Source organism: Elaeis guineensis, chromosome 8, assembly GCF_000442705.2.
Source record: "Elaeis guineensis isolate ETL-2024a chromosome 8, EG11, whole genome shotgun sequence".
Taxonomy (NCBI): domain Eukaryota; kingdom Viridiplantae; phylum Streptophyta; class Magnoliopsida; order Arecales; family Arecaceae; genus Elaeis; species Elaeis guineensis.
In genome coordinates this window covers 29,015,273-29,029,039 of record NC_026000.2, presented here as the reverse complement: position 1 = coordinate 29,029,039, position 13,767 = coordinate 29,015,273, and the positions used below count along the sequence as shown (strand labels likewise).

Here is a 13,767-nt window from a genome sequence, read left to right as displayed (position 1 = left end):
GTCGTCGTGGAGTACGCTCTGCGCTTCGAGTTTCCCGCAACAAATAATGGAGCGGAATATGAAGCTTTGATTGTAGGGTTGAAGATCGCCAAAGAATTGGGAGTAGATCGGCTCCAAGTTCACAGCGACTCCCAATTGGTGGTGGGACAAGTCAGCGAAAACTACGAAGCATGGGAGGACAGCATGGCTAAGTATCTTGAAAAGGTAAAGGAGCTCGTCCCCACCTTCAGTAGCTTCCACATCAGGCAGATCCCAAGAATGAAAAATATCAGGGCCGATCTTCTCTCCAAGCTGGCTACGCTGGCCCTGGCTGAATTGCCCAAGGACGTTCTCTTTGAAGTTCTGAAGTGCCCAAGTACGGAAGAATCGCGGCCCGTGATGGAAATTGATCATGAGCCCAGTTGGATCGACCCACTGATGACATATCTCAAGGACGGAGTTCTCCCTCATGATGCAAAAGAAGCTCGGAAGCTCAGAAATCAAGCCTCTCGGTACATCCTCTATGAGGACAAGCTGTACAAGAGATCGTACTCTTTGTCCCTCTTAAAATGTCTCCGACCTTCGGAAGCTGACTACGCCTTGTGGGAGGTGCATGAAGGAATCTGCGGAAGCCATCTGGGGGCTAGATCCTTATCCCACAAGTTGCTTCGCCAAGGATATTACTGGTCGACTATGCATCGTGACTCAATTGAGTATGTCAGAAAGTGCGACCGATGTCAGAGATATGCCAACGTCCAGAGACAGCCCGCCATCGAGTTTACACCCTTGAGCGCCCCATGGCCGTTTGCACAATGGGGGATGAATATCCTTGGACCCTTTCCCGTGGCGTCGGGGCAGAGGAAGTTCCTCCTGGTAGCGATTGACTACTTCACCAAGTGATCGAAGCCGAACCGCTTGTGAAAATCACAGAAGCTAAAGTGCAGGACTTCGTCTGGAAGTCAATCGTTTGTAGGTTCGGCCTGCCAAGAACCCTAATCACTGATAATGGACGGCAATTCACGGGAGCGAGATTTGCCGAATTCTGTGAAGACCTAAACATCTCCCACAACTTCACATCAGTAGCCCACCCTTAGGCGAACGGCGAAGCTGAAGTGACCAACAGAACCCCGCTGCAAGGGATCAAGACAAGGCTCGAAAAGGCGAAGGAAACTTGGGCAGACGAACTTTATCATGTGTTGTGGGCGTATCGAACTACCCAAAGACTGCCCACGGAGGAGACCCCCTTCGCTCTAGCCTTCGGAACGGAGGCTGTTATCCCAATTGAGCTCAAGCTCCCGTCGGCACGAGTCGTGGCATTCAACGAGCATCACAATTCGCAAGGTCTTAAAGCCAACCTCGACTTGCTGGAAGAAAAGCGGGAGGTAGCTCAAGTTCGGATGGCAGCCTACAGACAGAAAGTCGCCCGCTATTACAATTTTTGGGTCAAGAATAAAGTCTTTAGAGCAGGAGATCTAGTGCTTCGACGAGCCGCTGTCTCGCAACCTTAGGATCGAGGGAAGCTCGCCCCAAATTGGGAAGGCCCATACGATGTCAAAGAAGTAGTCCGGCCCGGAACTTATTACCTCAAGGAGCTCGGAGGAGCAGACCTCCCGCGACCATGGAGCTCGAAAAACTTACGAATATATTACCGATAACTTTGTTTTAAATAAAAATTTCGTATCCACATGTCTTCTCTCTTGGCGCAAGCCTATATTGACAGGATAGTCAAAACAAACCGTGTCGGGAGCAGGAGGAGAACTTCGTCTCGACGAAACCGAAGGCCCGGTTCTCCTTAGACCGGATGGGGGGAGAGGCCCTGCAATGCCCGCATGTGCCCCCACAGCCCTGTTAGGGACAGGAGGAGAACCTCGCCCTAACATGAGCAAAATCGAAGGCCCGATTCTCCTTAGACCGGATGGGGGGAGAGGCCCTGCAACGCCCACATGTGCCCCCACAGCCCTGTTAGGGACAGGAGGAGAACCTCGCCCTAACTTGAGCAAAGTCGAAGGCCCGATTCTCCTTAGATCGGATGGGGAGAGAGGCCCTGCAACGCCCGCATGTACCCCCACAGCCCTGTTAGGGACAGGAGGAGAACGTCGCCCTAACTTGAGCAAAGTTGAAGGTCCGGTTCTCCTTAGACCGGATGGAGGGAGAGGTCCTGCAACGCCCACATGTGCCCCCACAGCCCTGTTAGGGATAGGAGGAGAACCTCGCCCTAACATGAGCAAAGTCGAAGGCCCGGTTACCCTTAGACCGGATGGAGGGAGAGGCCCTGCAACGTCCGTATGTGCCCCCACAGCCCTGTTAGGGACAGGAGGAGAACCTCACCCTAACTTGAGCAAGGTCGAAGGCCGGTTACACTCAGACCGGATGGGGGGAGAGGCCCCGCAACGCCCATATGTGCCCCCATAGCCCTGTTAGCGACAAGAGGAGGACCTCGTCCTAACCTGAGATAAAACCGATTACATCAGAAATAAGGGAAGAACCCCGTCCTGACGTCAATTGAGATCTGGTCATTTAAGACCAGATAAGAAGAAGGGAACCTTACCGACGACCCCTTCGCGCTCCCTCGACCCCACCAAGAGCGGAGGGAAAACCCTCACTCGGGAAAAAAAAAAGAAAAAAGAGGAGGGGAGTTAAAAAGAAAAGCGACGAACTGCATCAGCGACGAATGGAAAACGAATCGCATCGAAGATGCAAGGAACCTCGTCTCAGCGAGGATTGGAGTTCTTATCAAAATCTCCGACCTTCAAGAAAGCTCCCAATACAGACCAGAGATAAGACGACTTTCTCGGGGTGACGAGAAGCTCGGGCCTCCGAGCTCGAACTCTGAAAGGGGGCGTCAAACCCGAGCGGCCCCGGGCAAGCCTGCGGCCATAGACAAAAGGACGGGTCAATGCGACGATAATCGGGTACCTTCGAACAGCATCAATTTCGAGCAAGGCAAAAACCGAAAGAAGCTCGGCAAGCGACAGTTCAACACATGAGTAAAAGAGGTAGTGAAAAATTTTCTTCTCATGTTATTTATTAAATATGCATTACAGAGCCATTAGGGCTGAAGAAGAAGGATGACTGGAAAGGCAAGCCGACACGGCAACGACCAGTAACCTCCGGACGACGTCGAAAAAAAAAAAGGAGAAAAAAAAGAAGGGAATACAACAACAACAATGATGAACGAAAGAAGTTCGGCAGGCAACAATAATAAAATCTCCTTCTCATTCTCGATTAACAAGATGTACGTTACAAGACTCTGAGGGCCGAGGAAAAAGAACATTACTACAAGACTCGAAAAGGAACACGTTAGGGACCACTTCAAGCTCTCGGCTTCTCCTTCCAGTTCCGTCCTTTTTAGCAGTATTTTCCAATGCGTGTGATAAACCCCTCTGCTCTCGCCCCCCGCCTCGTTTCGCTCCATTGCCGATGCCCCGACCCTAGGGGGAAAAGGGGGGGATAGAATTTAAAGGACAGCGACGACGACGGCAGCGGCGACGATGACCTACATCAAGAAGAATCGGAGGTACCCCGGAGGCCGCGACAGCGCCGGAGGCGTGCACCACCACCGTGTGCTCCACGACAACCACCATCCCAGGTACTTCGGCAAGGTCGGCATGCGCTACTTCCACCGTCCCCGCAACAAGTTCTATTGTCCCACCGTCGGCGCCGACCGCTTCTGGTCTCTCGGCCCCGACGACGTCAAAAATTCCGCCACAGCTTGTGACAACAACTCTGCCCTCTTGACCGGTGACACCCCGTTCAACTACTTCAAAATTTTCAGGCGGAACGCGCTCGCCGGTTGTTTCCGTTATTAAATCCCTGTTGTTGAAGGAATTCTTCCTCGAGCCCCCTTTGAGGCGGTGGGAACCCTCAGTGGCAGTTCGACAGCCGGAGAATTCGCAGGCCGCTATTTTCCCCCTCTTACTTCTTTTGATCCGTGACATCCTCTCGAGGTTGGCCTCCGAGGCAGCAGCCCCGGTGGGAGAACCCCTCGGAGGGACTTGGAAGACTGAAGGCGGCGGGATGCCGGCGGAGATGGCGAAGACTGGTGCGAAAAGGGCGCCGAGGGAGTGACTAAACTCTCAGGCAGAAGAAAGGTGTCGACTCTCAGGCGGAGTGAAGCCCCTGGAGGGAAGGAGGGGGGCTTAAATAGGCGACGGGGCCTGGCGCAGTTATGGTGGCAGATATCCCTAGATCAACCAGTGTCCGCCACGTGTCCCACTCGCCGCGGCATAGGGCTGACCACTGGCGGAACCATTATGGTGTGGCGCTTGGGACTACGCTCCGGTGGGAATTCCGAAAGGACCCTTTGGATCACCCTAATTGGAAAAAGGCTCCGGCACGCGCGCAATAAATGCCAAAATATCTGAGGGCGATTGCGCACAGGATTCAAGGGAACGACTTCAGCTGTAAAAATTTTTCTGTACTTCCTTCATTCGAAACTCGAACTCGAAAGTAGGGGGACTAGTGTTGGGTATAAAATACCCCCCAGCCGAAGTTCGTGTCAGGAGTGACCACTCGGGGATTCTACCGGCGTCCAACCAGCAGGGCGATTTCTCTCCTGCGGCTGAGTCTCCGCAGCATTCCCGAGTTCTGCCGACGGATAAATCCCCACCAGCGTCGACCAGATTCTTCACGGCTGCAGGAAGATTCTATCCGGACTCCTACGGGAGCCGGACTTCATCCCCGACTTCAATTGCAGGTAGACTCCGTCCGAACTCCTACGGGAGCCAGACTTCATCCCCGACTTCAATTACAGGTAGACTCCATCCGGACTCCTACAGGAGCCGGACTTCGTCCCCGACTTCAACTGCAGGAAGACTCCGTCCGGAATCCTACGGAAGCTGGACTTCGTCCCCGACTTCAATTGCAGATAGACTCCATCCGGACTCCTATGGGAGCCGGACTTCATCCCCGACTTCAATTGTAGGTAGACTCCATCCGGACTCCTACGGGAGCCGGACTTCGTCCCCGACTTCAACTGCAGGAAGACTCCGTCCGGACTCCTACGGGAGCCGGACTTCGTCCCCGACTTCAACTGCAGGAAGACTTCGTCCGGACTCCTACGGGAGCCGGACTTCGTCCCCGACTTCAATTGCAGATAGACTCCGTCCGGACTCCTACGGGAGCCGGACTTCGTCCCCGACTTCAACTGCAGGAAGACTCCGTCCGGACTCCTACGGGAGCCGAACTTCGTCCCCGATTTCAACTGCAGAAAGATTCCGTCCGGACTCCTATGGGAGCCGGATTTCGTCCCCGACTTCAACTGCAGGAAGACTCCGTTCGGACTCCTACGGGAGCCGGACTTCGTCCTCGACTTCAACTGCAGGAAGACTCCGTCCGGACTCCTACGGGAGCCGGACTTCGTCCCCAACTTCAATTGCAGATAGACTCCGTCCGGACTCCTACGGGAGCCGGACTTCGTCCCCGACTTCAACTGCAGGAAGACTCCGTCCGGACTCCTACGGGAGCCGAACTTCGTCCCCGATTTCAACTGCAGGAAGATTCCGTCCGGACTCCTATGGGAGCCGGACTTCGTCCCCGACTTCAACTGCAGGAAGACTCCGTTCGGACTCCTACGGGAGCCGGACTTCGTCCTCGACTTCAACTGCAGGAAAACTCCGTCCGGACTCCTACGGGAGCCGGACTTCATCCCCGACTTCAACTGCAGGAAGACTCCGTCCGGACTCCTACGGGAGTCGGACTTCGTCCCCGACTTCAATTACAGGTAGACTTCATCCGGACTCCTACGGGAGCCGGACTTCGTCCCCGACTTCAACTGCAGGAAGACTCCGTCCGGACTCCTACGGGAGCCGGACTTCGTCCCCGACTTCAATTACAGGTAGACTCCATCCGGACTATTACGGGAGCCGGACTTCGTCCCCGACTTCAACTGCAGGAAGACTCCGTCCGGACTCCTACGGGAGTCGGACTTCGTCCCCGACTTCAATTGCAGGTAGACTCCATCCGGACTCCTACGGGAGCCGGACTTCGTCCCCGACTTCAATTGCAGGTAGACTCCATCCGGACTCCTACAGGAGCCAGACTTCATCCCCGACTTCAACTGCAGGAAGACTCCGTCCGGACTCCTACGGGAGCCGGACTTCGTCCCCGACTTCAACTGCAGGAAGACTCCGTCCGGACACCTACGGGAGCCGGACTTCGTCCCCGACTTTAATTGCAGGTAGACTCCGTCCGGACTTCTATGGGAGCCGGACTTCGTCCCCGACTTCAACTGCAGGAAGACTCCATCCGGACTCCTACGGGAGCCGAACTTCGTCCCCGACTTCAACTGCAGAAAGACTCCGTCCGGACTCCTATGGGAGCCGGACTTCGTCCCCGACTTCAATTGCAGGTAGACTCCGTCCGGACTCCTATGAGAGCCGGACTTCGTCCCCGACTTCAACTACAGGAAGACTTCGTCCGGACTCCTACGGGAGCTGGACTTCGTCCCCGACTTCAACTGCAGGAAGACTCCATCCGGACTCCTACGAGAGCCAGACTTCGTCCCCGACTTCAACTGCAGGAAGACTCCGTCCGGACTCCTACGGGAGCCGGACTTCGTCTCCGACTTCAATTGCAGGTAGACTCCGTCCGGACTCCTACGGGAGCCGGACTTCGTCTCCGACTTCAATTGCAGGTAGACTCCATCCGGACTCCTACGGGAGCCGGACTTCGTCCCCGACTTCAACTGCAGGAAGACTCCGTCCGGACCCCTACGGGAGCTAGACTTCGTCCCCGACTTCAATTGCAGGTAGACTCCGTCCGGACTCCTACGGGAGCCGGACTTCGTCCCCGACTTCGACTGCAGGAAGACTTCGTCCGGACTCCTACGGGAGCCTGACTTTGTCTACAGAAAGCCTCTGACTGGGCTCCTACAGCAAATGGCCCTCGCCTATAGTGCTAACGCTCAAGGCACCTAACGGTAGACGGCCCGCCAGCAACATCCGAGCTCCTTTCAGATGGATAACCACCTCTCTCCACCGGATGCTTCAACCGAACTTCGGTCGACAGGCCTAGACTCCCTGACAGGCCACAGTAACGGCCACGACTCTGCTCCACCTCCTGCGATGGATTCTGCGCGGCTCCATCATTCTCCGTAACAGGCTCCACGCGGCAAGCCGCAGTAATGGCCATAATTCTGCTTCACTTCCTGCGACGGATACTGCGCGGCTCTATCACTCCCTGGCGAGTTGTGACAACGGACGCCGCTCCACTCTCCGCAACAGACTCCACGTGGCGAGCCATGGTGACAGCCACGACTCCACCCCATTACTCTTCATAATAAATTTCTCCTGGCCCCGGGCGGCCCACGACTAGGCGGTTACAAATGTCGCTATCAATTCATTGCTCCCTCCGTCTATAAAAAGGGAGACCCCAGATATGTTACTCTCTAAGCTCTAATCTCTATCCCAAAAACTCTGCTAAAATTTTCGTTCGAGCACTCCATTCTTGTTGAGGCAGAGAACTGACTTGAGCGTCGGAGGGTCTTGCCGGAGCAACCCCAACTCCGGTTTAGACTTCTTTTGCAGGTCCCGGCGGCGACCGTGACTCCCTCGACTCCAGTTTCTCCGATGCAGATGGATTTTTGCACCAACAGAAGTTAAAGCTCAAGCCAGAAGATAAGCTTTTATATTCCATTAATCAGTAAACAAATACCCCTCCTTCCCACCCAAAAAATGGATACAATACATTTCCTCTTATCGGAAAACTCAAGAAATAGCTTAAGGAGAATAGTCTTTCAAACATGCCAAAAACAATCAAACGTGCCTATATTTGATAATTAATATAATAGAATAAAAAATACATGACATATGCATTATTTGATATCAGATGCAACATAGTGCTGCCAATCTGAAGTAGGTCAAAAGCCGTGTTTAATTTCCTCATTGTTTGTTAGTTTCAACTTTGTCTTCTGTTGGTGGAGTTGCCTCAGCTTTAGTTGCAGGTGCATCTTCTGTTGCTTGTGGGGAAGCAACAGGTTTTGGAGGTATATCTCCTGTTAATATGATAGATAATAGAACATATGAAACATGCATCATTCAACATCAGATGTGCTGCTAATATCACGTAGATCAAATACCATGTTTAGCTTCTTTATCGTCTGTTACAGTTTCATCTATGTCTTCAATTGGCAGAGTTGCTTCAACTTCAGTTGCAAGGGCATCTTCTGCTGCAACTGGTTCGGAAGTAAGAAGTGCTGGAGGTACATCTCCTGTTAACACGATAGAACATAAAGAAAAATGTAATACATGTCTTATTTAATATTGGATGCATGGGAGGTGCTGCTGATATAAAGTAAGTCAGATACCATGTTTAGTTCCTTCATTGTTTATTACAGTTTCATCTCTGTCTTCAGTTGGAGTTGCTTCAACTTTGGTTGCAGGGGCATTGTCTACTGCATTTGGTTGGGAAGCAACAGGTGTTGCAGCGACATCTCCTGTTAATATATATAATAAGGCATGCATTATACACATATTATTTAATATCAGACAGACAATGAGTGCTGCTAATCTGAAGTAGGTTGAATACCACGTTTAATTGCTTCATTGTTTATTATAGGTTTATCTCCAATTTCAGCAGGAGAAGTTGCTTCAATTTTAGTTGCAGGAGCATCTTCTGTTGGAATTGGTTAGGAAGCAACGGGAGTTTCAGAGACATTAATAAACATTATAGAGTAAGAAATACATAATACGTGTATTGTTTAACAATGGATGCATAAAAGGTGCTGCTAATCTGAAGTGGGTGAAATACCATGTTTACTCGTATCTTTGTTTATCATGGTTTCATCTTTGTCTTGTGTTTGTGGAGTTGGTTCAATTTTAGTTGCAGCAACATTTTCTGCTGCAACTGGTTGGGAAGCAATAGGAGTTGGAGCTGATGGTGATGCAGAAGGAAATGGGAATGGGGAGCCTGGAGAGAAGGCAGCATTATTAAATTGGCCATTTAATGGTGCTTCTTGACCCATCACAGCCTTGAATGCCTGTCGTATTGCCCTTCTCTGAAAGAAGCAGTTCTCACATTAAAATCACAAGACTCACAAATGGCAAATCGCAACCAATGTCCACAAGAAACCATGTATCAAGCTGCTAGTGCTTCAACCACATGTAATTGACATGAGGATGGAGATATACATGGATGAAGAGACTGGCATGGAGCAAGTTCACTTCATATGCAGTTCAAAAACAATAAATGCTATCATCCCTTAAGAATGATTCCCATAGCACATAAATTGGCAAGAAAATGAAATAGGACACACTGGTAACTCATTACAAGTGAAGAGGGTATGCAACTGATACGCTTGAATAATCCATATCACACCTAATATAAGTTTTTGGTAGAAATCTGCTGGTTGTTTCTGGGTCATAGAAAGTAACCAGCTCAGATGACTTAATGCATCAACTTCTTGTGCAAGTAAACTACACAATAAGATTCATATTATAGCTTATAGAAAACTTCAGATTCAGCTAGAAAAGGAGACTATCCAAATTAACTAAGCACCATTTTTTTTCAGTACAAATTTTCTAGATAACGGTGCATGAGTTTGTGTAAGCATGCAAAAATGATGCAGCGCAAACAAAATGCATTTGTGCACATGTCAGCATATATGTTGCATGACATAATTAAAAGCATCTATGTTTTCCTTATAATCAATCATGTGGCATGCTCAACCTCATCATTTTCCTGCTTAGAGCCTTTGACATATAATGAATTGTACATGGGAACTACATAGAAAATTACCTCCATAAAGTATGGATATTGATGAAGGAATGATGAATCAACAAGAAGAATAAATGTTTATATAGAGGAGCAGAGATGGCTTAAAAAATGAAGTATCAACGAAATTTGAAAATGGCAATAGCATCATGCAAGCACACTCAGAAAATGCTTGCCAGAGAGGTTCATATCTAGTAAACTTTTTGAAATCTTTAGGACAGAAGCCTTAGAGTGGTTTCATCTATTACCATTTCTCAAACCTTTTGAAGCACTTCAGGCAATATCTACAGCAAACAGGTCACATGACAAAGCATACCTTGAAAAAGGGATGCAGACATGGAATAGTCTCACCTTAAATTGTGTTGCCACCTGGGACATCGGCCAAATGGTTAAAACATAATCATGAAGACCAATACGATAATATCCACCCTAAATAATAAGCTTTTTACCACTGAGAATGTAGCTGATAGACCAATTCCAACTCCAATCCATAAAAGAGGTGAGCCTCTGCAATTTGAGTGATATAATGATCTCAAAGAATGAAAAATTCTACACAATTATTTGCATCAAACCAGCTCCATTTCACACTTGAGTCACCATGTAATGCCAGAAAACATAAAATAACAATAAGGATAAATGAACTTACATGTAGGGTGGTGGGGAGGGCAAGTGGAATTGAGGAGTGCCACAAACTGTGGGTGTGCCACTATCATTTGAAGATGAAATACTCGCAAAAATTTGCATCTCTGCTTTTCCTAGACATTAAAAATAAGCAGAAGCATGAAAAAGACCTCTGTAAACAAATAATGTAGATAGGCCAACGAACATGAAACATGGGCGACTAAAGAAAGATTCACAGAATGTCCACTGACAAGGACTTTTAATTTTATGCACAAAATGGTAATGTCAGAATTAGATAATCAAAGATCAAAAGATATAAATTTCCACAAAGTAAAACATTAATATCATATATAAAACATTTATTCTTGTATAACTCAAGAAGTCATCAAATTTGAAAAAATATCTTTTTAACAGTTCTTAGCAAAAGTAGAAGTTTTATCCTAAAATGTTTTATGGTTTAATAGGGAATATTTACTTGCGCTCCTGAGTTCAATGCAGAAAATATGTTGCAGTGTCAAGCTTTATATGTTATTTCTTTTGCAATTCCAACTTTGGGTGAAGTGAACTTAGATGTCCGTGAGACAAGTATTGTACATCACAACTCACAAACTCCAAGGGAAGTGTAACCCATAGCAAAGCGCTTACATATTATCTAAGAACTAAGAGATGAATTTCTCTGACTGTATAAGGACTCAAAGGTTTACAACACAAACCTACAAGGAGAACAGGGGCTTCAGGAAGACACTGTATACCAGTGTTAGTGTTAAAAAATGCGTGTCCAATGCTTCTTATTTTCCAGTCATGGCCTTGTTTTGGCCGCTAGCATTCCTTTGGACCTTGGTTCACAAAGCATAACTTCTATAACAAAAACAGGATGTGAAGGGGGAAAAGAAAGAAAAATCAAAAATGATTTCCCTCAGAACTGTCCAACAAAGATGCAATTGATACGTCATTTTTCACAGCACTGCCATGAAAAACTCTGAACTCAGAAAGTAAATAAATAAATGGGAAACACAACATGGATGCATCTGCAAGCAATGCCTTGCTTTTCTGCTGGAACATTAGGGATGTAATGTTTTGATCACTAGTGAAGAAAATATTGAAATTATAGCAGTTTAATATAAATGTCACATTAACTTTCCTTAGTGCATCAATTATAAAAGAAACTAGAATGAAACTGGGAATACAGCAATTGTCAGCAATTGTTGCAAATGAGTTGCTGCGAAGGATCATAATCATTTCAGGATGCACGCGCACGCACACGCACGCACACACGCGCACACACACACACACCCACACACGCACGCACCCACCCACCCACACGCACGCATGCAAGCACACACATATATCTGTGTGTGTGTGTGTATGTATGTATGTATATATGTGTATATATGTATGTATGTATGTATGTATGTATGTATGTGTGTGTGTGTGTATATATATATATATATATATATATATGTATGTATGTGTGTGTGTGTGTGTGTGTGTGTGTGTGTGTATGTGTGTGTGTATATAAATATATATATATATATATATGTATATATATATGTGTATGTATGTATGTATATGTATATGTATATGTATGTATATGTATGTGCGCGCGCACGCACATGCACAACATACATACATACATACATACATACATACATCTCATGTTATCCTAGTCAGCCACATGAAATTGGCTTCTTTCTCTATGTCGCTTAGAATTCTGACAAGCGAATATTCATTGTCAGTTCCATGAGGTGCTTGACCCTAAGTGTAACTTGTTCTCAATTCTCTTTGCAGATTTACATTTGCATAAGTTATCCCACATATCGACCCTATAGAATTTGGCATTTATGATTTTGTTGCATGTAACACATTTTCTCACATGCTCAAATGGACCTTCCTGTAGAACCTAACTATTTCCCACATGATCAAATGGACCTTCCTGTAGAACCCGACTAGATCCTTGAAAGAATTTTATGGTCTTGATCTCTTGGATACTTAATGAATGGACTGGACTGAACTCTATAAGATACTTGACTAGGTGCTACGAGAAATTTGGTTAGTTAGTTGGCAGATTTCATGGTAATGTCTTATCTATAGGAGATGTTTCATTTCTATACAGCGTTATAAAGCCTTTTTTTTACATCATCAAGACTAAACTATGATAACTAAGCAGTAATCAATCTGTATGCCACGAGCATTACCATCTCCCTCCACACCCCCACCACCACCACCACCCCCCCCCCCCCCAACCCCCACCCCCACCCCCACAAAAAAAAAAAAAAAGCCTCTGACCATAACAATAAGGTTGGAGTATTGGAGTCTTTGTTTTATTTTTCTGTTGTAACCTCGCCATCTATCATCTCCTTTGTCAAGCCAGTTACATCTTTAAAGGATCTAATTGGATCAATTTATTTCTTCAGAGTCTAGTCTAATTGGATCAATTTATAACGAAACTCTACAGCAAATTTCGTTAACTGAATATCTGGTCCTACTGCCTTTTGTTGCATAAAATTGAATCCCATTGGAAAATTTGTATCAACTTCTCACTAAATTCTAACAATAAAAGCTTCTGGTTTTAAGATTCAATTCATATCAAAGAAAAAGGATGCAGTAATTAATTCCAATTTAACAAAAAGAACTTTTTTTTTTCAAGAACCAACTGATCCAGTTTAATAAACACCTTGGTGTACGATTCCTCTTATATCAAATATGGATTTATTCTAAGATAACATTCGAATCTTCAGAAAGAAGAGCGAAGAGGAGCTCTAAAATTTCGAAGAAAAATGAAAGAAACCAAGCAAGACCTACCAGTTTCCGAAATCCTCTGGGAAGAGGCACCATCTCTACCTCCATTTCTAAGCGAACACACAACGAAAGTTGTTCTTCTTCTCCGGCCAGTGCCGCTTCCTCTCATCGCCGGCAGGGAAAGAGCCGGACCAAACAACCACCGCCGGCTCAGGATCTCGAAGGGGTTGGGAGAACCTAAGAGAACTGGGGATATAGAGGAGGCTAGGGCGAGGCTCTCCATTAATGGAGACGGAGCTGAAACCCTACAGAGAGGAGACTAGTAGTTCGAGAACCCCCGAAGCCTTCTTCTTCGGACTGGCGGGAAGGTTTAGAGAGAAGAATTCGACGGGAGGTTTAACGCGAGAGCTGGGGATAAAATGGGCCTGGAAAGCCCGTCCTTTTCCCGGAATGCCCCCGCCACGTTTAATTTGCGCGGCAGATCGGGGCGGCCGTATTAAAATTATGTGGTCCGTTCGGTTCGGTTGGCATCGCGAGGGATGAGAACGGTCCGTTCTTGGGAGGATCCTAGGGATGTTGCTGGGCCAGGATTTCGGTATGGGCGAGATTTTTCAGGTGTTCTAACATGAAAAAACAAAAAGAGTAATTTTTTGTGCACCTTGCAGCAAAAATATACCACCTAATTTTATTGAGTTATATAACCATCATTTTTCAATA

The 13,767-nt window shown here is 47.3% G+C and overlaps 1 protein-coding gene across 2 annotated transcripts; it reads right to left on the bottom strand.

The window, feature by feature from the left end:
- Positions 1-7,641: 7,641 nt before the first annotated feature.
- LOC105049776 (uncharacterized) lies at positions 7,642-13,442 on the bottom strand. Of its 2 annotated transcripts, XM_073262183.1 has the most exons (9): positions 13,114-13,441; positions 10,337-10,445; positions 10,140-10,197; positions 10,042-10,059; positions 8,728-8,974; positions 8,506-8,592; positions 8,285-8,413; positions 8,057-8,188; positions 7,642-7,972 (listed from the first exon to the last, which is right to left on the bottom strand). In XM_073262183.1, exons 1-9 carry the CDS (start codon positions 13,331-13,333, stop codon positions 7,860-7,862), a joined length of 1,113 nt encoding a protein of 370 aa, XP_073118284.1. In that variant the 5' UTR covers positions 13,334-13,441; the 3' UTR covers positions 7,642-7,859. The 2 variants fall into 2 exon arrangements, with proteins under 2 accessions (XP_073118284.1, XP_073118285.1); XM_073262184.1 differs by lacking the exon at positions 8,506-8,592 and having other exon boundaries at positions 13,114-13,442.
- Positions 13,443-13,767: the final 325 nt, after the last annotated feature.

What these genes read in the sequence shown, in the direction of transcription:
- LOC105049776 (XM_073262183.1), bottom strand. Translation starts at nt 13,333, where the DNA reads ATGGAGAGCCTCGCCCTAGCCTCCTCTATATCCCCAGTTCTCTTAGGT. An exon ending in CAAAGATACGAGTAAACATG is followed by an intron (nt 8,593 to 8,727) that starts GTATTTCACCCA and finishes CAATTCCAACAG; the next exon opens with AAGATGCTCCTGCAACTAAA. An exon ending in CAATGAAGCAATTAAACGTG is followed by an intron (nt 8,414 to 8,505) that starts GTATTCAACCTA and finishes ATATATTAACAG; the next exon opens with GAGATGTCGCTGCAACACCT.